The sequence below is a fragment of the Lissotriton helveticus genome, chromosome 6 (genome assembly GCF_964261635.1).
Source record: "Lissotriton helveticus chromosome 6, aLisHel1.1, whole genome shotgun sequence".
Lineage (NCBI taxonomy): Eukaryota > Metazoa > Chordata > Amphibia > Caudata > Salamandridae > Lissotriton > Lissotriton helveticus.
The window spans coordinates 81,737,922-81,760,051 of record NC_136067.1 but is presented as its reverse complement, the minus strand read 5'-3'; the positions used below and the strand labels follow the sequence as shown (position 1 = coordinate 81,760,051).

Genomic DNA, 22,130 nt, shown 5'->3' with positions numbered 1-22,130 from the left:
TCGCAAGTTGTCTGTTCAAGCAGTCCACCTCCCAGGAGAGCAGAACGTGAGGGCGGACGCACTAAGTCGGCACTTCGAAGACAGAGAAGACTGGGTTCTCAGCGACGAAGTGCTAGACGACGTGTTCCAGTCTTGTGGTCGTCCTTCCATAGATCTCTTCGCGGACGACGTAAACAGCAAATGCCCAAGCTTCGCCTCAAGGTTCTATCGACCAGGAACGAGGGGGAATGCTCTTTTGATCGATTGGTCAGGGGAATTTGTGTACGCCTTTCCACCCCTTCCTCTGATCTCGAAGGTGGTGAGCAAGCTGAGCCACTCGTGCACAACAATGATCCTAATTGCCCCCGACTGGCCGAGGCAATGGTGGTACACGGACCTTCTTCACCTGTCAGTGTCTCCTCACAAGAGGCTTCCATGCAGGCCGGACCTGTTATCGAAGATGAACGGGAGGATTCACCATCCCAACCTTCCGTCACTGAACTTGGCAGCATGGCTCCTGAGGTCATTCAGTACGGCCATCTAGGACTGCCACAAGACTGCATGTCCATTCTGAGAGAAGCACGACGTCCTTCCACAAAACATTCTTACGCATGCAAGTGGAAGAGGTTCTATATATGGTGCGTGCAGAATGGTCACAATCCGGTGAAGAGTCAGGAAGAAGCAGTTCTTCCATACTTGTTATACCTTGCTAAAGCAGGTTGGAAGTTTAACTCCATTAAGGTGCATTTAGCCGCTATAACTGCTTATAGGCGATCACCTTCACAAACCTCTTTTTTTCAGTTGCCAGCAGTAAAAGATTTCCTGCAAGGTCTGAAAAAGGTTTACCCTCCTGTACGGCCTCCTTCTCCTCCATGGGAGCTGAACCTAGTACTATCACAGTTGATGGGCCCACCTTTTGAGCCCATTCATAAAGCTACTTTACAGCATATTTCCTGGAAAGCGGCTTTTGTGGTAGCCAAGGGGGGGAGGGAGCACCGCGAACATATCCCAGCTGAATTACCTCTGTTGCATCTTGGTAAATGAAGTTCATTGTAGTTGCTCGTTCAGTTCAAAAATCATAAAGTTCAAGGCCAGTGCCATTATTCTTCTCTCGCGTATCCCTAGACACGTGTTTCAGGCTTCTGCCATCATCAGTAGGGAAAAAACATCGTTAGGTCGCCGGATATGCTGCCACAATCTTCTCAGGACCATCACCACTCCAAGGCATGCAGGCACTCCCTGAGCTCGTCAGCTCGTGGCTCACGGGAGCCATTTTAAAGTCATGGGGGGAGGGAGCACCGCGAACATATCCCAGCTGAATTACCTCTGTTGCATCTTGGTAAATGAAGTTCATTGTAGTTGCTCGTTCAGTTCAAAAATCATAAAGTTCAAGGCCAGTGCCATTATTCTTCTCTCGCGTATCCCTAGACACGTGTTTCAGGCTTCTGCCATCATCAGTAGGGAAAAAACATCGTTAGGTCGCCGGATATGCTGCCACAATCTTCTCAGGACCATCACCACTCCAAGGCATGCAGGCACTCCCTGAGCTCGTCAGCTCGTGGCTCACGGGAGCCATTTTAAAGTCAAGGGGGGAGGGAGCACCGCGAACATATCCCAGCTGAATTACCTCTGTTGCATCTTGGTAAATGAAGTTCATTGTAGTTGCTCGTTCAGTTCAAAAATCATAAAGTTCAAGGCCAGTGCCATTATTCTTCTCTCGCGTATCCCTAGACACGTTTTCAGGCTTCTGCCATCATCAGTAGGGAAAAAACATCGTTGGGTCGCCGGATATGCTGCCACAATCTTCTCAGGACCATCACCACTCCAAGGCATGCAGGCACTCCCTGAGCTCGTCAGCTCGTGGCTCACAGGAGCCATTTTAAAGTCAAGGGGGGAGGGAGCACCGCGAACATATCCCAGCTGAATTACCTCTGTTGCATCTTGGTAAATGAAGTTCATTGTAGTTGCTCGTTCAGTTCAAAAATCATAAAGTTCAAGGCCAGTGCCATTATTCTTCTCTCGCGTATCCCTAGACACGTGTTTCAGGCTTCTGCCATCATCAGTAGGGAAAAAACATAGTTAGGTCGCCGGATATGCTGCCACAATCTTCTCAGGACCATCACCACTCCAAGGCATGCAGGCACTCCCTGAGCTCGTCAGCTCGTGGCTCACGGGAGCCATTTTAAAGTCATGGGGGGAGGGAGCACCGCGAACATATCCCAGCTGAATTACCTCTGTTGCATCTTGGTAAATGAAGTTCATTGTAGTTGCTCGTTCAGTTCAAAAATCATAAAGTTCAAGGCCAGTGCCATTATTCTTCTCTCGCGTATCCCTAGACACGTGTTTCAGGCTTCTGCCATCATCAGTAGGGAAAAAACATCGTTAGGTCGCCGGATATGCTGCCACAATCTTCTCAGGACCATCACCACTCCAAGGCATGCAGGCACTCCCTGGCTCGTCAGCTCGTGGCTCACGGGAGCCATTTGGCTTGGAGTGGTGATGGTCCTGAGAAGATTGTGGCAGCATATCCGGCGACCTAACGATATTTTTTCCCTACTGATGATGGCAGAAGCCTGAAACACGTGTCTAGGGATACGCAAGAGAAGAATAATGGCACTGGCCTTGAACTTTATGATTTTTGAACTGAACGAGCAACTACAATGAACTTCATTTACCAAGATGCAACAGAGGTAATTCAGCTGGGATATGTTCGCGGTGCTCCCTCCCCCCTTGACTTTAAAATGGCTCCCGTGAGCCACGAGCTGAAGAGCTCAGGGAGTGCCTGCATGCCTTGGAGTGGTGATGGTCCTGAGAAGATTGTGGCAGCATATCCGGCGACCTAACGATATTTTTTCCCTACTGATGATGGCAGAAGCCTGAAACACGTGTCTAGGGATACGCGAGAGAAGAATAATGGCACTGGCCTTGAACTTTATGATTTTTGAACTGAACGAGCAACTACAATGAACTTCATTTACCAAGATGCAACAGAGGTAATTCAGCTGGGATATGTTCGCGGTGCTCCCTCCCCCCTTGACTTTAAAATGGCTCCCGTGAGCCACGAGCTGACGAGCTCAGGGAGTGCCTGCATGCCTTGGAGTGGTGATGGTCCTGAGAAGATTGTGGCAGCATATCCGGCGACCTAACGATATTTTTTCCCTACTGATGATGGCAGAAGCCTGAAACACGTGTCTAGGGATACGCGAGAGAAGAATAATGGCACTGGCCTTGAACTTTATGATTTTTGAACTGAACGAGCAACTACAATGAACTTCATTTACCAAGATGCAACAGAGGTAATTCAGCTGGGATATGTTCGCGGTGCTCCCTCCCCCCTTGACTTTAAAATGGCTCCCGTGAGCCACGAGCTGACGAGCTCAGGGAGTGCCTGCATGCCTTGGAGTGGTGATGGTCCTGAGAAGATTGTGGCAGCATATCCGGCGACCTAACGATATTTTTTCCCTACTGATGATTGCAGAAGCCTGAAACATGTGTCTAGGGATACGCGAGAGAAGAATAATGGCACTGGCCTTGAACTTTATGATTTTTGAACTGAACGAGCAACTACAATGAACTTCATTTACCAAGATGCAACAGAGGTAATTCAGCTGGGATATGTTCGCGGTGCTCCCTCCCCCCTTGACTTTAAAATGGCTCCCGTGAGCCACGAGCTGACGAGCTCAGGGAGTGCCTGCATGCCTTGGAGTGGTGATGGTCCTGAGAAGATTGTGGCAGCATATCCGGCGACCTAACGATATTTTTTCCCTACTGATGATGGCAGAAGCCTGAAACACGTGTCTAGGGATACGCGAGAGAAGAATAATGGCACTGGCCTTGAACTTTATGATTTTTGAACTGAACGAGCAACTACAATGAACTTCATTTACCAATATGCAACAGAGGTAATTCAGCTGGGATATGTTCGCGGTGCTCCCTCCCCCCTTGACTTTAAAATGGCTCCCGTGAGCCACGAGCTGACGAGCTCAGGAAGTGCCTGCATGCCTTGGAGTGGTGATGGTCCTGAGAAGATTGTGGCAGCATATCCGGCGACCTAACGATATTTTTTCCCTACTGATGATGGCAGAAGCCTGAAACACGTGTCTAGGGATACGCGAGAGAAGAATAATGGCACTGGCCTTGAACTTTATGATTTTTGAACTGAACGAGCAACTACAATGAACTTCATTTACCAAGATGCAACAGAGGTAATTCAGCTGGGATATGTTCGCAGTGCTCCCTCCCCCCTTGACTTTAAAATGGCTCCCGTGAGCCACGAGCTGACGAGCTCAGGGAGTGCCTGCATGCCTTGGAGTGGTGATGGTCCTGAGAAGATTGTGGCAGCATATCCGGCGACCTAACGATATTTTTTCCCTACTGATGATGGCAGAAGCCTGAAACACGTGTCTAGGGATACGCGAGAGAAGAATAATGGCACTGGCCTTGAACTTTATGATTTTTTAACTGAACGAGCAACTACAATGAACTTCATTTACCAAGATGCAACAGAGGTAATTCAGCTGGGATATGTTCGCGGTGCTCCCTCCCCCCTTGACTTTAAAATGGCTCCCGTGAGCCACGAGCTGACGAGCTCAGGGAGTGCCTGCATGCCTTGGAGTGGTGATGGTCCTGAGAAGATTGTGGCAGCATATCCGGCGACCTAACGATATTTTTTCCCTACTGATGATGGCAGAAGCCTGAAACACGTGTCTAGGGATACGCGAGAGAAGAATAATGGCACTGGCCTTGAACTTTATGATTTTTGAACTGAACGAGCAACTACAATGAACTTCATTTACCAAGATGCAACAGAGGTAATTCAGCTGGGATATGTTCGCGGTGCTCCCTCCCCCCTTGACTTTAAAATGGCTCCCGTGAGCCACGAGCTGACGAGCTCAGGGAGTGCCTGCATGCCTTGGAGTGGTGATGGTCCTGAGATGATTGTGGCAGCATATCCGGCGACCTAACGATATTTTTTCCCTACTGATGATGGCAGAAGCCTGAAACACGTGTCTAGGGATACGCGAGAGAAGAATAATGGCACTGGCCTTGAACTTTATGATTTTTGAACTGAACGAGCAACTACAATGAACTTCATTTACCAAGATGCAACAGAGGTAATTCAGCTGGGATATGTTCGCGGTGCTCCCTCCCCCCTTGGCTTTTGTGGTAGCGATTACGTCAGCCCGTAGGGTGAGCGAAATTCAGGCCCTATGTACTAAAGAACCGTATACAGTTTTTCATTTGAACAGAGTGGTGCTCAGAACGCACCCTTCTTTCCTGCCGAAAGTGGTGTCAGATTTTCATGTCAATCAGTCTATCTCTTTACCCACTTTCTTTCCTAATCCCTCTACTCCAGCTGAGAGGGCGTTACACTCTTTGGACCTGAAAAGGGTTTTAAAGTTCTATCTGGACAGGTCCAAGTCTATTCGACATTCTGATCAATTGTTTATTAACTACGGATCGATCAGACCTGGCCATGCAGCATCGAAACGTTCCATTTCCAAGTGGATCATTTCGTGTATCAAACTTGCTTACCAATTGGCGCAGAAACCTCTGGGTTTTACTCCTAAAGCGCATTCCACTAGAGGTAGAGCGGCCACGGCGGCTTACCTACATGATGTGCCCATGTCTGAGATTTGTAAAGCGGCGACCTGGAGGTCTGTCCATACATTTACCTGACATTACTGTCTAGATTCTGACACGAGAGCAGATACCCAGGTGGGCCAGGCCTCCCTGAGGAATCTGTTTAACAGCTGAGTTATTTGGCTGTTATGGCTTGGTTGGGTCATGTACTTCTCATTTACCTGCAGGTGGTTGATGGGCTTGCTATTCTATTCAGTGCTTATGACTATTGATGAGGATCCCCTGGAAGAGAAGGATAAGTTACTTACCTGTAATCCTAGTTCTCTTCCAGGGGTATCCTCATCAAAGTCATAAGCAACCCACCCGCCTCCCCAGGTAAATGAGATTTGGTACTATTTCAATCTTGTGGTTGATCCCTGTCTTCAGGGTTATGCAAAGAACAACTGACCTAACTGTCACCCCTGAGGCATGATGGGAAGCCTGGGGTCATGGCTGCCTTAAAGGCACGGTGCCAGTTTTTTGTTGAAAATGGTTTCATTTTCTATGCTATTGTTTTGCAATGCAGCCTGAGGGCTAGCAATGTCTATTTACAAGCAATTTTCAGGATTTATGAGTGGTCTACTCATTAAAACACAAAGTTCAAAGGTTATTTGACCTAATGTGTTTTTCTTTTGCTTCCTTACTAATTGCAGTGCATGTATATGTGTTTACATTGTTTTAGCCTCAGTTATGGAGCTGCATTGGTGTGAGAAAAATAATATATGTACATACATATTTGTGGAGCGAGATATATGTGTTTTTAGGTCTCGCCTGTCAATGCGCATGCGCATTGAGCAGAGCGAGACTATAGGGCTTTAAACAAAGTTTACCTAACTGCGGCGATTTGGTGCTGTGCCCGTGGCTTTTAGGTCAATGCGCTTGCGCATTGACCTAAAATGCGCGTGCACATCACCAAATCGCCGTCTGTTCCCTCAGCCGCATTCCTCCGACACCTTTTGAAGTGAAGCTTAGCTTCACTTCAAAGGCCCCGGCTTCTTCACACCCACATGCCGCTCTCCCCGCTCCGCTCCGCCCCCTCCCCTGCCCGCCATGTGCATTTCTCCTCCACCCCCTCCCCACAGCAATGCCCTCCGTCTTGTTTCCTTTCATTTCCAGTCTAGTTGGTCCCGGTCTCTTGCCTGACCTGCAGTCGCCGTCCCTTGGCTGTGCTTCATTGCTGAATCTGGGATCCTGATTGAGTTTGCTGGATAATTGGTTGGACTGCCCTGTGTCTGGTTGGTCCCGATCTCTTGCCTGCCCTGGTGACAGAAAGTTCCTTATTGCTGAGTGCCACTGCGTCTCTTGTTTACAGAGCTTTGCTCTCCTACTATCACTGTCCTCTGTGTTTTGCGGATCGGTGACACACTCTGTCTTCCTTTTCCAGAGCTATACGCTCCTACCTATCATTATTCTCAGCATGTTATGGATCGGTGACACGCACACGTCTGTTTTAATTTTTCCATACGGCAGTATTAACTACAAAAACCTTCATTGCTGCAGGCTTACAGTGCTTTGTGTCTTTACTTATCGGTGACACACACACCATTTCCTGCATTTTTTTCCCTTAATTTTGTAAAGTGACACTCACACGGGCAAGCACTCTGTGTGATACTCGCTCGTGACACACACACCAGAATATATTATTATTATGCAGCAAGGTTAACAACTATTGTATAAGGTATATTAATTCCATGCCACGTTAAAAAAAAAACATATTAGTGTTTTTGGAATAAACTCTTTATTTTTGTGCTCTTCAGCAATAAAAAAAAAAAAATCTACACAATGCCCACCACAGGCTGCGTCCAGTCGCAGAGGTCGTTACCAGTTAGCAAAGGACTTCCTGATCAGTGATTGTCAGCAATGCCCAAAGCTATAATGCAGGGCCCTGGATGCTTTTTGAAATGGGATTTCTCCGTCGTCAAGATGCGCATTGTCTGCTTCAGCCACCTTACACCTGCTGCCAGGGTGGTGTACTGGAGCTCGAAGCCATCTCCTCTGCGTTCGGCCCCGTTCTGATTACCTCTGAGTCCTCCACATCACCTGTTCTTTCACTTTCTCGTTATATGCCCATATACATCTCCCATCACACTCACCCTCACTCACCCTCACCCTCACTCACCCTCACCCTCACTCACCCTCACCCTCGCTCACCCTCACCCTCACCCTCGCTCACCCTCACCCTCACTCACCCTCACCCTCACTCACCCTCACCCACCCTCAACCCCTCACCCTCACTCACCCTCACTCACCCTCACTCACCCTCATCCTCACTCACTCTCAACCCCTCACCCTCACTCACCCTCATTCACCCTCATCCTCACTCACTCTCAACCCCTCACGCTCACTCACCCTCATTCACCCTCACCCTCACTCACCCTCACCCACCCTCACCCTCACTCACCCTCATTCACCCTCACCCTCACTCACCCTCACTCACCCTCACCCTCACTCACCCTCACTCACCCTCAACCCCTCACCCTCACTCACCCTCAACCCCTCACCCTCACTAACCCTCAACCCCTCACTCACCCTCACTCTCACTCACCCTCACTCACCCTCAACCCCTCACCCTCAACCCCTCACCCTCACCCACCCTCAACCCCTCACCCTCACCCTCACTCACCCTCAACCCCTCACCCTCACCCTAACCCTCACTCACCCTCAACCCCTCACCCTCACTCACCCTCACCCTCCCTCACTCACTCTCACTCACCCTCAACCCCTCACCCTCACTCACCCTCACTCACCCTCACTCACCCTCACTCACCCTCACTCACCCTCACTCACCCTCAACCCCTCACCCTCAACCCCTCACCCTCACTCACCCTCAACCCCTCACTCACCCTCACTCACCCTCACTCACCCTCACTCACCCTCACCCTCAACCCCTCACCCTCACTCACCCTCACTCACCCTCAACCCCTCACCCTCACTCACCCTCACCCACCCTCACCCACCCTCACCCTCACTCACCCTCAACCCCTCACCCTCACTCACCCTCACTCACCCTCACTCACCCTCAACCCCTCACCCTCAACCCCTCACCCTCACTCACCCTCACTCACCCTCACCCTCACTCACCCTCAACCCCTCACCCTCAACCCCTCACCCACCCTCACCCTCACCCTCACTCACCCTCAACCCCTCACCCTCACTCACCCTCAACCCCTCACCCTCACTCACCCTCACTCACCCTCACTCACCCTCACTCACCCTCACTCACCCTCACTCACCCTCACTCACCCTCACTCACCCTCACTCACCCTCACCCTCACTCACCCTCACCCTCACTCACCCTCACTCACCCTCACTCACCCTCACTCACCCTCACTCACCCTCACTCACCCTCACTCACCCTCACTCACCCTCACTCACCCTCACTCTCACCCTCACTCACCCTCACTCACCCTCACCCTCACTCACCCTCACTCACCCTCACTCACCCTCAACCCCTCACCCTCACTCACCCTCACCCTCACTCACCCTCAACCCCTCACCCACCCTCATCCTCATTCACCCTCAACCCCTCACCCACCCTCACCCTCACCCACCCTCACCCTCACTCACCCTCATTCACCCTCACCCTCACTCACCCTCACTCACCCTCACTCACCCTCACCCTCACTCACCCTCACTCACCCTCACTCACCCTCACCCTCACTCACCCTCACTCACCCTCAACCCCTCACCCTCACTCACCCTCAACCCCTCACCCTCACTCACCCTCAACCCCTCACTCACCCTCACCCACCCTCAACCCCTCACTCACCCTCACCCTCACTCACCCTCAACCCCTCACCCTCACCCTCACTCACCCTCACCCTCACTCACTCTCACTCACCCTCACTCACCCTCACTCACCCTCACTCACCCTCACTCACCCTCACTCACCCTCAACCCCTCACCCTCAACCCCTCACCCTCAACCCCTCACCCTCAACCCCTCACCCTCACTCACCCTCACTCACCCTCACTCACCCTCACCCTCACTCACCCTCAACCCCTCACCCTCACTCACCCTCACTCACCCTCAACCCCTCACCCTCACTCACCCTCACCCACCCTCACCCTCACTCACCCTCAACCCCTCACCCTCACTCACCCTCACTCACCCTCACTCACCCTCACTCACCCTCAACCCCTCACCCTCAACCCCTCACCCTCAACCCCTCACCCTCAACCCCTCACCCTCACCCTCACTCACCCTCAACCCCTCACCCACCCTCACCCTCACCCTCACTCACCCTCAACCCCTCACCCTCACTCACCCTCAACCCCTCACCCTCACTCACCCTCAACCCCTCACCCTCACTCACCCTCACTCACCCTCACTCACCCTCACTCACCCTCACTCACCCTCACTCACCCTCACTCACCCTCACCCTCACCCTCACCCTCACTCACCCTCACCCTCACTCACTCACCCTCACCCTCACCCTCACCCTCACCCTCACCCTCACTCACCCTCACCCTCACTCACTCACTCACCCTCACCCTCACCCTCACTCACTCACCCTCACTCACCCTCACTCACCCTCACTCACCCTCACTCACCCTCACTCACCCTCACTCACCCTCACTCACCCTCACTCACCCTCACTCACCCTCACTCACCCTCACTCACCCTCACTCACCCTCACTCACCCTCACTCACCCTCACTCACCCTCACTCACCCTCACTCACCCTCACTCACCCTCACTCACCCTCACTCACCCTCACTCACCCTCACTCACCCTCACTCACCCTCAACCCCTCACCCTCACTCACCCTCACCCTCACTCACCCTCACAACACATATTGTGTTACAATAGGTGTCACATTTGCGAAAGATAAAACTATTGCCATTGTAAATAACAAAGCTATTAATTTCGCTATTTTCAAAACAAGCACATAAATAAAAAATGTGTCCTTTACAATACCAATAGCTCAAACTTTCCTAATGCGAGACCTATTGCATTGCTGTGCTTCTCTCCCCTGCTGCACTCTCCTGCTCTCTAGAGATGTGGCCTAACAACCAGAGCTGCCATCTAAGTGACGTAAATACAAAACATGTTGCATTCCAAATGCTATAGGTGTCACATTCGCGAAAGTTATAACTATTGGCATTGAAAATGACAAAGCCATCAATTTAGCAATTTTAAAAACCAACAAATAAATAAAATATGTCATTTACAAGACCAATAACTACAACTTTTCTAATGCGAGACCTATTGCATTTCCAATGCTTGTTTACATATATATTTTTATATTGTTTCCGGGGTCCTGCACATGGGCGGGAATATTCAGTGCTTATGACTTTGATGAGGATACCCCTGGAAGAGAACTAGGATTACAGGTAAGTAACTTATCCATTTTCTATATCTGCTATTAACCGTTGAAAATTGGCAACCCAATTTCTGTATCTATACAAAAATTATTAAAGTTACAGTGCTTGAATAAAGCCTGAGACATATGCAGATCACATGTCCTTGATGCGAAATTTGATATCCATATAACCATTTTCTTGCAGCATTTTGTGGACAGCAAGGAGAGGTGATAAAGGTGGCATGCCAGCTTGCACCAAGAACCTGTTTTCGAATGGCCAGTGAGTGGCTAAAAAGTTTAATGGCCTCCCCTGCGAGTACTGGAGCTGAAAATCGTAAGTTATGTCCTTGTCCACAGTAGAACCCACGGGGTTATGTGGTAGATTTACTGTACTTAAAGCTTCGCCAGGCATTGCTTTTACGCATATTAAAACTTTTTTTAAGAGTTAATTGTTTACCTAATTGTGATTTACACTGTTTAATTAGCCTCAATCATTTTTGCAAAGATAGGGAAATATAATGAAGTAAAAGGCCCTCCGACAGGAAATCAACAGCTGGCTCACTCCTCTTAGTTTCATGAAACTGGTCACTTGCTCATAGTCTTCTAGGCAGTGACCTACATATAGCAGAAGGTGTCATGGGAAAGGTGGAGATGAAATCACTTTGGTGTTAGACTTCATCACTCCAAAAATACAAAATATTACTCCCCTTGGAGTGAACATCCTTTTAACTAAATCCAATGTTCACAAGTCTGAAGCTTCTCTGCTGTGGATTAGATATTGCTACCGTGGCTTAGTGATCTTCTCTGGCCAGTTCCAAAATAACTGTAACTTCCTATTCATATCTCTTAAGTGGGTACTAAAGTTTCCAAATGTGGAGCTCTCTGCTGCAGATGGCCAGTCTAGACAGCCAGGTGATAGAACTTAACCACACTAGTTGTCGTCCATTCGCCATCCAGAAATTCAAAAACGCAGAGAGTCCAGCTGCACGGAACAAATATATTTTCTAAGACACCAACCCTGCTGTTTGTACCATGTGAATTGATCTATCTTGTTTAGTTGATGGCTACTTCTACCCGCAGATTCCTCACTTTATGAATCCCACATGATTCAGACTGGTACTGGAAGTTTTCTACAACAGGCACTGGTAGATGGTGCCATTGGATTAGAAATGATACATTGCAGTATATAGTTGTCACCCCTGTGAGTTCACATCAGTTCCTCCTTTTTCCACACTTTTCGATGCAGATTCAGAGTTTTGCTCCCTCCTTTTTCAGTGGTTTACTGATTACACCTCCCCCCAATGTAGTTTCATGATAGAGTGCAGGTATATTACCCCCTTAGCAATCTGGTTTAAGCCATACCGATAAGAAGGAGTTGTTCACAGATCAACACAATGTTTGTTTTTGAGGCCTCTGCTTAAAATACAACTCCGTCATGAAACAATTGCTTCATCATTTATCCAATGATCATCAAGGAGAGCCACAGAGTACAAGAAATGGGCTGGGGTACCACTAAAAGTCCTGGACTGTTTCTAGTTGCTGATCTTGTGTAAATCCAAGACTTGCTCAAAAGACTGGTCTCAACAAGGTGGGATTCGACTGCTTCCCCTCCAGGAAAAAGTTGCAAAGTGGATTCTCAAAAGCTCTAACTTGAGCATCGTCATCTGTTTTTCGACCTGATTCTGAGACTGAAGCCGATGCACCACAGTTTTTCTGGGCCATTATTGACTATGCCGCAGATTGAAGACTTTCAGGAGGCAGTGCTGCAGCTCTTGGTTACTCAAACATATCTTTATGCCCTTTGATCCAGTGGGACCTTCGGATGTACTTCTTCTAGTGAGCTCTCCCCTTGTGCGAATTGATCCCGTTCGGCCCCAGCCCGGTCCTTCGCTGACACCAGTCAAAGCCTCGACCCTTGCAGCAGGCCCTCCATTTATGTATGCCCAGCTCAACATTGACCTTGGTGCCAAAGGTGTTATGTCCATCCTCAGTTTCAATTCTAAAGTTGGATCAGGTGTCCCCTACAGTGAGATCTCCAGCTAGTTAATGAATGTCATGCTACAAAATAACTAAAGCACCGCTTGTGACTTCAGAGGATCCCCCAACTATTCCCATGCCTCAACATCCGTAATATTGGAAAGTGAAAGCCATTTTTGGTTTTGAATCTGATGAGGTCAAGGGGCTCAAACAGGTTCCCCACAACAAAGATGAAGGTGAGGTTGTAGTGTAGCTCCTATTTTCCCAATAGGCTCTGCGCATTGGAATAATACCTACAGCAGTAAAGGCCTAGACCAGACGTTAACTAGGTCTACTACTGTCGATACTAGACTTAATTTTTGGGTTTGCCAGCGTAGCTCAGAGTTCGCTAGAAACTTTCTCGAATGTTCAAGGAGGAATTAACTTCCCTGATTAGACAAGAAGGGATTTAGTTTCTGACAACCATAGAACATGACAACTTTGCTCTCCCCTAATCAAGAGTCAATCTCGAGAGTCGTGTGAGCACAAGGCAATTATTTTACTCAGTCAGTACGTGCATGCTTAGTCTCATCAGAATGTAGAGAAAAGGAAGAGACGGGCGTGTTCAATAAAATATGTTATTTATTGATCAGTCTCTTTTCTCGTACAAGAGAAATGGATCGATATTATTGCAATACTTATAGTTAAGTAAAGTGCATACATTAAAAGCAATAGTATAGAATAATACTGTAAAAACATTGATATGGTTTCTGAGCCATATGATGTTTAAAATGATTAAAATATATTTACATACACATATAACTAAACGTACTCAACTGGTGTTTCTAAATACGCCTACCCCGTGTACCTGACCTAAGTCTAATGCGTGGGCGGGAATAGAAAGTTACATGTTTTTGCCAAGTGAATAACTAAAGAATTCTCTGTGAGGGGTTATTCAGTTCTGTACCTGGAAGTTAGGATGAATGAGGAATGGTATCTCTTTCTCTGCTCTCGATATTCCAGGCTGCCTGCGAGGGCTGCCCAGAAGCGCCGGTGCTGGGTCTCTCGGCTTGAGATAGCAGCGCGTCTCTCAGCGCGTCAGGAAGGCGGGGCTGCGCCAGCGGGGTCTGCTTCTGCTCTCGGCTTCGGCAAGTATGGCTGCTCCGTCTTGTCACCACGCGTGTGTTTGCATAGGGCAAGATCGGCAATATTTATACCTTAAAGGTGCCGAGATTGACGTAAAGATGGACATAGATACGTCAATAAAGATGTCATACGACTTGCTCGTTAGCACATTCTTTTACTGAAGTTCTCTGTGAAATCAAAACAATGGCCGCACGGATTTTCCAGGTTGTCATAGGTTTGATTTGTTATGAGAACGTCGTATGCCTTATCAGGGGCTGGAGGAATGTCGCTTGTCTAATTAGATCTCAAGCGTTATGACCTAATCAGATAACACGTTCCTGTGCCGTAGTGTGACTGCGTCAGATAACGGTATCTGCATCATGGGGGCTGTTCTTGCCTCATGGGCTGACTGTTAGTTAACTTGATAGTTAGTTTAACCAGAATAGGGTCAGGAATAGGGGGATCGATTCAGAACCTATAGGAATACACGACACCCACTCCACGCTAACTATGGTCATATTTACTAATCTATGCATAGTATAACATAGTACAACATACTATAGAGAATAGTGTATACCTTACCACCCCAAAATACATAAATGCATTTTGAAATTTTCAAATATACTGAAAAATTGCAGTCATATATATTGTATGCACTTAAGCTATGCTACGCATTTGTAGACATTATTGCTTATTTGGTATATGAGAAATACACATGAAATGGCTCTTAATATGGCTATACAGAAAGAAAGTTCGAGACCATCTCATCACATAATAAAATATTTGTGAACATCCCAGCGGGCAACTAAAGTTTATAAAGTATCTAAAAATAGAAATCTTAGTTCTCTAGGAATAGTTTCTTACTTTAAGCAGAAGATAAGTGTCCCGAAAAATTTATGAAAAATAATTTGGGGCTGCTAAAAAAAATTGTTGTCCGTGAACTGGTGGGAAGAATTGTTCATGTGACTTTATTTTTAAAGTTGAAGGCCGAATTCAGGGAACGCCGTGTGCGAGCTTGCTCAAAAGTCTCTATTTCTGTTCTGGAGAGAACATCATATCATTCAGGCTTTCGAAAAAACTGTCAACATCTTCATGGGAGAGTTCCACTAAGTCGGAAATAGGGGTAACCATGCATTCGTGCGCATGATTATCTGCATTGACATTCTGATTCGCATTGCTGACAGAAGGTCGTACCTGTTCGATGCTGCTTTCATCTTGAACTTCACTACTCTTCAATCGCAGTGGTGAAGATTCCAGGAATGCCGTCATCAGGATTGGCAGCCTTTGAGGGCAGCACAAAGCGTGAACCTTGGTAGGAACCAACAGTGTATCTGCATCCACTGGCGCATCCGATTGTAGCGTCAGACAGGTGTCTAACACGCATTCTTCTCCGCATAGCAGACACCTTAGTACAGGTAAAACACACCTTTGCCACATTGGTCGAAATGATAGAAACCAGGTCATGTTTAGGTCTCTAAGCCGGGAGAGTCCCAGGATTTTTGATATCCGGTCCCGGTATCCAATGGCTAGGATCGTATCTTCCATTGTCGCGAGAGTTTGATCTGTGACATGGGTTGCCATAACGAAAAATAAGGACTAAGAATAGGATTCCTGCAATTAGTCCCAGGATCAGGGGAAGTCCGCCAAAAATCGAATGGACGAAATCTGGAAAAATACCCAGTATGGCTTTGAATGGTGTTAATGCCATCGAAAATACTGTCTTAAATACCCCTGAGATCCCATTGGTATCAGAAATATTTAAGATTTCGCTCAGGATTTCCGCGAAATGTACGGGGGAATTAGTTGATAATAATGTATGTATCTCTGCAGTCGTCCTTGCGACTTGTAGATCATACGTTTCTTTTGATGACGTGAGCCTTGTAGGCGTCTGAAGAAGCACTGTTTTCATTCTGCTTAAAGTATCTATTCGAATAGAAGTAATTTTCAAACTGGGCCATGCCCTTGCCTCCCTGTCTGGAAAGGAGCTGGGGAATAAAGAACGTCCACAGCACTTGACCTTCGCCGTCGTAGTGACTAGATAAGGAGTCCCGGGCATAAGACTACAACATCTGCGGTCTACAATAAGAATGTAACTCCCATTATAGAGTCTTTGAAAGAATGGTTCTATTTCAGTTGCAGGTGCGCCTTGCTGGTGACATGAAAGGTTGTACGAATTCCCTTCACAGGCTCCATGCAAACTAATTCCGTTACACAGAAGCGTGCCGCTTAGTGACATAGCACAATTGTTGCCACTAAGAAACACTTTCTGTCCTTTATTACTGACACATGCATGTGAATAGGGCAGGTTCCAAGTTGTTTTAAGGTACCCCTTTCCCAATTTCTCGTACATGCCAGCCTGTATATATTTTTGGCAGTATTGAAACCTGAAGGTTGAGATTGGAATATTTATGATTCCGTGTATTATCCATTCACTGACAGGTCGTTCTGACATTGTCATTGGTAATCTTTCTAGTTTTTCAATGCTCAAGATTGTATAATCAGCACCCTTTTGCGCCATACCGATTTGTCTATCAGTAAGGTTAAAGATTTGGAATAGTGACGTTGTGTTGATTAAACGCCAAGGCACGTAGCCTGAACGCAGATTTTGTAACGTCCAGCCAAGCTGTACAATTTTTTTTTTTATTTTGAGAGTTTTATACAGCGCGAACAAGATCTTTGCAGATATCAGAGCGCTTTACAAGTAAAAATACAAAGTAGAAATACAAAGTAATAAAGCGTATATACAAAGTAATATATGAGGTAGTTAGGTACAAGGTGCTAGTTACATAGGTAGGTCAAAGGACATGAGGTAGGTTACAGGTGTGGTAGTGTAGGTACACTGAGAGTAGACAAACAATTGCGTCAATAGCATAAAGTGCGATACCAAGGAGCATATACTTGCTTAAGCGTGTTTAGAGTATTTAGAGTTTAAAGGTGGGCCAAGTTGAGGTGGGTGTGTGCAGGATGTATAGTCCCACAGGTGCGACAGTAGAAGGGATGTAAAGATCGTTGAGGTGGAGAGGGTAAAGTGTGCAAAGTCAACCAGGTGCGTCAACACTATAACAATATACATAATCAACCAGGTGCAACGAGCATTATAACAAAATACAAAGAGTGAGCGTATACAATTACGTAATTCGATAATACGGGTGGTACAATAGGCCAAGGTCGGACAGGCCTTACAGAGCAGATTTATGAGTGATACGGAGTAATAGGTCATGTGTATTTTGCCATGAGGATCGCTTTAACTTCTTTCTTAAAGATTGTATTGGAGGAGATGAGTCTTGTTTCAGGAGGGAGTGAGTTCCAGATCCTGGGTGCCATTCCTGAAAAGGAACGTTTATACGTTTTTTCCTTCCGAAATCTTCGAGGTTTCAGCAAAAGATTGTTTGTGCTCCTAGTAGTTCGGGAGCCACCCGAAATTGTCAACTTTTGAGTGAGGTAGGCGGGTGAATTCAGATGCACAGCCTTGTGTGTCATGCATGCAATTTTCAGTTGAATTCTGGCCTCAAAAGGTAGCCAGTTCAGTGATTTAAAGTCCGGGGAGATATGCGAGTGTTTTTTTGAGCCTGTGACTAGTCTCGCTGCGGCGTTAAGGGACGCTCGTAGGGGTGCCGTTGTAGTTAGGGGGAGCCCGCAGAGGGCGGTGCTCCCGTATTCTATGTGCGGGATGACTATAGATTGAACTGCAGTTTGGAAGTCTTTGGCAGGAAGGAAAGGTTTAAGTTTTCTCAGGGTATTGATTTGGAAGTTCGCTCCTTTGGTTGCCTTGCTGATGTGCTGCTGCATGTTGAGATTGGTGTCAAGTGTTATGCCTAAAGATTTTGCTGAGTCTACTACGATGGGCTGTACATTTAGAGCCGTTAATTGCTTAAGCCATGTTTGAGCCGTGGATATTTTAGCGGGAGGTGAGATCAGGAGGAACTCGGTCTTCAGAGCATTGAGTTTGAGGTGATTCTCAGCAAGCCAGGATTGGGTGTTTCTTATCGTGGTGTTCAGCAGCATGATGTCCTTGGGAGATTGTATTTTGAGATAAAGTTGGGTGTCGTCGGCATACATGTGAAAGTGCACATTAGAAGCCTGTAACAACGTAGTGAGAGGTTCCATAACTAGGTTGAACAGTGTTGGGGAGAGGGAGGATCCTTGAGGGACGCCTAGCGATACAGGTACCGGAGAGGACAGCAGGTTGTTGCTTTTGATTCTTTGTGTCCGGTTGTGTAGAAATGAGGTGAACCACTTTAGAACAGTCCCAGATATGCCCATCCTTGTGTTTAACAGTTCGAGTAAGTTCTCATGTTTAACTGTATCGAATGCTGAGGAGAGATCCAGAAGGATGAGGAGACGGGTATCATTTTGGTCTAGGATTTGGAGGGCATCGTCCACTATGTGAGTCATGGCAGTTTCGGTACTGTGCCCTGCTCGGAAGCCTGACTGATGAGCGTTTAGGAGGTCAAACTTATCTATGTGTTTAGTCAATTGTAGTTGTACACATTTTTCCAACAGTTTAGCGAGAGTGGGGATGTTTGTAATAGGTCGGTAATTGTTTAGATCAGTGGGGTCTGCTGTTGGTTTTTTTAGTAGCGGTGTGACTTGCCCTACTTTGAGGGCGTTGGGGATGGATCCTTGTTGAAGAGAGCTATTGATAATCTTAGACCAGAGTGGGAGAAGCCAGGGGGAAAAGTCTTTTACAGCGTTAGCAGGAAGGGGGTCAGAGAGGTGATTGGAAGGTTTCAGGGCGCTGAGCAGTCTGCCAATTTCTTCTACGGAGTAAGTGTCAAAGGATGACCAAGTAGCATTGTTCTTAGGTTGAGGCACTGCTGTGTGTCGGGGGTTGGAGTACAGGATAGCGTCATTGAGGAGATCGCTTCTTATTCTCTCAGTTTTTTGGATAAAGAAGGCAGAGAAGTCTTCGCAGGAAGGAGTAACGTCCATGGCCCTGATTGTCTGGGGTTGCTCTTTGGATTGTGTTCTGACTAACTCAAACAGTTTTCTTGGACGGTTTTTAGCTTGGGCGAGCTGGAGGCTGAAGAAGTCTCTTTTTGAGCGTTTTATTTTCCTGAAGTAGGCGTTTCTCTGTTTCTTTAGACTTTTTAGGTGCACTGCAGAGGGGGCTGACCTCCAGGTGCGCTCTGCCATTCGCATCGCCCGTCTATCCTCATTGAGGCTTCCGTCATACCATGGGTTGGAAGTCTTCTTGGACGAGACTCTTTTTAGTTGCATGGGCGCCACCTCATCGAATATTGTGGACATAGTATTTAGATAGTGGTCAGTCAGAAGTTGAACGTCTGTAACGCCGGGAGGGGGAAGTAGCCTATTGCCGCTGTTGGGTGGTAGGGAGTTTGGGTTGAGTTTCCTCAAGTCTCTTTTCCACACTTTGTGCTTAGTGTGTTGAACTGAGTTAAGTCTGGTTTTTTCCTTGATGAGGAAGGAGACAATATGATGATCTGACCAGTCACAGGGTTGGATTGACTCCAGTTGAATAGCGCCCTCTTTGGAGATGATAAGGTCAAGGGTAGAGCCTCTCTTATGGGTCGGGCTGTTGCATATTTGGTTGAGATCAAGTGCGTTGAGAAAGCTTTTGAGGCTGTTTACCACTGCGTCACTGCTGTCATTCCAGTGGAGATTGTAGTCGCCAAGGAAAATTTGGGTGTGCTGCCGTCCTGAGTTGGCTGTAATTGTATCCATGAGTTGTTGGACGAAGGAGAAATTGTCCCCAGGTGGGTGGTATATAATGTGTAGTGAGCATACCGGTTTGCTTTCGCTGATGATATCAAGGCATAGGTATTCACAGGAAGTAAGTGAGGAGACGGCCACTTTGGAGACTGAGAGGTTGCTTCTGTAGATGCAGGCAATTCCACCACCTATCTTTTTGTCCCTGTCAAGTCTAATGATACAGTAGTTAGGAGGGACTAGGATATCCAGTATAGGTGTAGAGGAATCAGACAGCCATGTTTCAGTCAGAATGGCTAGGTCCAGTTCCAGGGACATGATGAGGTCAGCGCCCTGCGTGGAATGTCTTTGGGCCGATCTGCAGTTGAGCAGTATGCATTTAAGGCTAGGGGTGCAAAGGGTGGAGGATGATTCCAAAACGAGGGGTACATTAGTGAGGTTGTTGGGGACAGCGCCTCTGTTATCCTTTTGATGCCTGAGGTGGTTAGATATAATCGTAGGGATGGACATGTTGTTGGTAGCTAGTGGCTTTTGGGGAGCCGGGTCGTAAGAGTGGAGAAGGGTGTGTACGTCAAGGTCAGAGATCGTGTTGGTGGTGCGTCTGGGGCGATTGGTGGTATTGCAAGAGGGGGTAGAAGTCCAATGTGGGGAACGATGTGTGATGAGGCGAGTAGGAGGTGTGGAGGAGGTGTTGTTAGGTGTAGAAGAAGGGGGAGTATTGCGCTTGGTAGTAAAGAGAATGCAATTGTTATTGCGATTGTTGGTATTGCAATTGTTATTGCGACTGTTGGTATTGCGAGGGGGGATAGAGGTCCGGTGTGTGGAGTGTTGTGTGGTAGGGCGAGTAGGAGGTGAGAGGGACTTGGTGTTAGGTATGGTAGGGGTGGTGATGGGGGGCGGGTGTCTGATGGGGTGTGTGAAGAGCAACTCTTTAATGGAATGAAATTCTTCTTTCAATTGGAGGAGGGTGGACATAATAATGTCCAAGGTGATGATGGGCGCGGAGTTGGGGGAGGGTACTGGCGCTGAACCGGCGGTTACGTTGACAGGGGGCAGTCCGGGTGGAGAGGCGGAGCTGATGTGGGTGTTGGGGGCGTTAACGAGAGGATAGGTGTTATTGGGAAGCGCATCCGTGCTGGGGGGGGAAGGGAATAAGGGGGCGATGTGATGGCTGGCTGTTGTGGGGAGGAGGTGGAATATTGAGGAGTGAGCGAGGGGGGTGGGAGGTTGAAGGAGGGATGCTGTCTAGGTGTGGCGGGAGTGCTAAGTGTGGGGGGGGCGGAAGTCGGAGAGAGTCATGTTGTGAGGGGTGCCATTGGGGGAGGAGGGGTGCTCTGAGAAAACATGTGCGGGGGAAGGTACGGGAGTGCAAAGTGTGGGGGAGGAGACAGGAAGCTGAGCGGAGGTACGCAGGTTAGTAGGGGGGCTGGGAAAGCGAATGGTGTGTGGAGGGACCAGGTCTATGTCTGTGTATGAGGGGCGGGGAGGGGAAGCTGAGACAGGCAGGTGATTGATTGAGGAGCAGGGTGTGAAGGTGCGGTGCGTGTCTTCTTGCTGCTGAACTGGGTTAGGAGAGTTAAGGGTGGGAGCTGTGACGTTAGGAGAGGTAGGACAGGGGGTGATATGCGTGTAAGTCCGAGGATTGGAAAGGTGCTCTTTGAGAGAGGGGAACATGTTGTCAAGTAGTTCCAGGTTCCTGTCTGTCGCTTGAATTAAGACAATCCCGTTGTTGTATATAGTGATGGTGGTTCTGCCTGGGAGGAGTTGGGACGATGTAATGGAGAGTGTTAGGCCATGTGCGGATTTCCTGGAGGTGGAGACGGTGAATAGGGTGAGGAACACTTTTTTCCATTGCGCTCTGCGTGTGGTGTGGAAAATGATGTCGGTGCTCAAGGGTCCATTGACCGATGAGAAGTAGGTGTCGGCAAAGGGTGTTTCTGGGTGGGACCTAAGGAAGTTGTGTTTAAAGCGTTTAGTAGCTTTTTTGGTGAGCACGGGAGGGTAGTTAATTTTATATGTGTGTTTGCCGCTGAGCTCCATGTTGGTATGGTGGCAGTATAGCGCAGGAGTTGGCGAACACTAGTGATATGCCGGAGCACGCTGCACATGCACACACAACAGGTTATCAGGATCAGAGATGGCACTAGCAGGCAGAAAATACACTAGTGAGACGACAGGCATATGTGCAGTCATAAAAGGGGAGATTGTGCAGAGTAGAGCAGTGCCCAATTGGGGAGTAGTTATGTTAACAGGTAAACCTAAAGATAATATACAGTGAGTGTAATACTTGTAGAGCCGAATGCAGCTGCAGGTAGTCTATTAGATGAAACAGGTAGGTGTGCAACAGAGTGCAATAGGTCACAGATCTATATTTCAGAGAACAGTAGTGGTAGTAGTTGGGCTTAGCCTAAAAAGGTGAGTTCTTGATGCACCTCCGATAGTGATAAATTGAATAGCCCAGCAACAGTGACTAG

The 22,130-nt window shown here is 47.8% G+C and overlaps 1 protein-coding gene across 2 annotated transcripts in view; it reads left to right on the top strand.

Annotated features, from left to right (window-relative positions):
* LOC144762250 (exportin-5-like) overlaps positions 1-22,130 on the top strand; it is a 1,106,737-nt gene that overhangs the window by 431,866 nt on the left and 652,741 nt on the right. For both annotated transcript variants that reach the window (XM_078647393.1, XM_078647392.1), the window contains exon 12: positions 11,111-11,239. In XM_078647393.1, the coding sequence (XP_078503519.1) occupies positions 11,111-11,239 (129 nt within the window). The remainder of the gene's footprint in view (positions 1-11,110; positions 11,240-22,130) is intronic.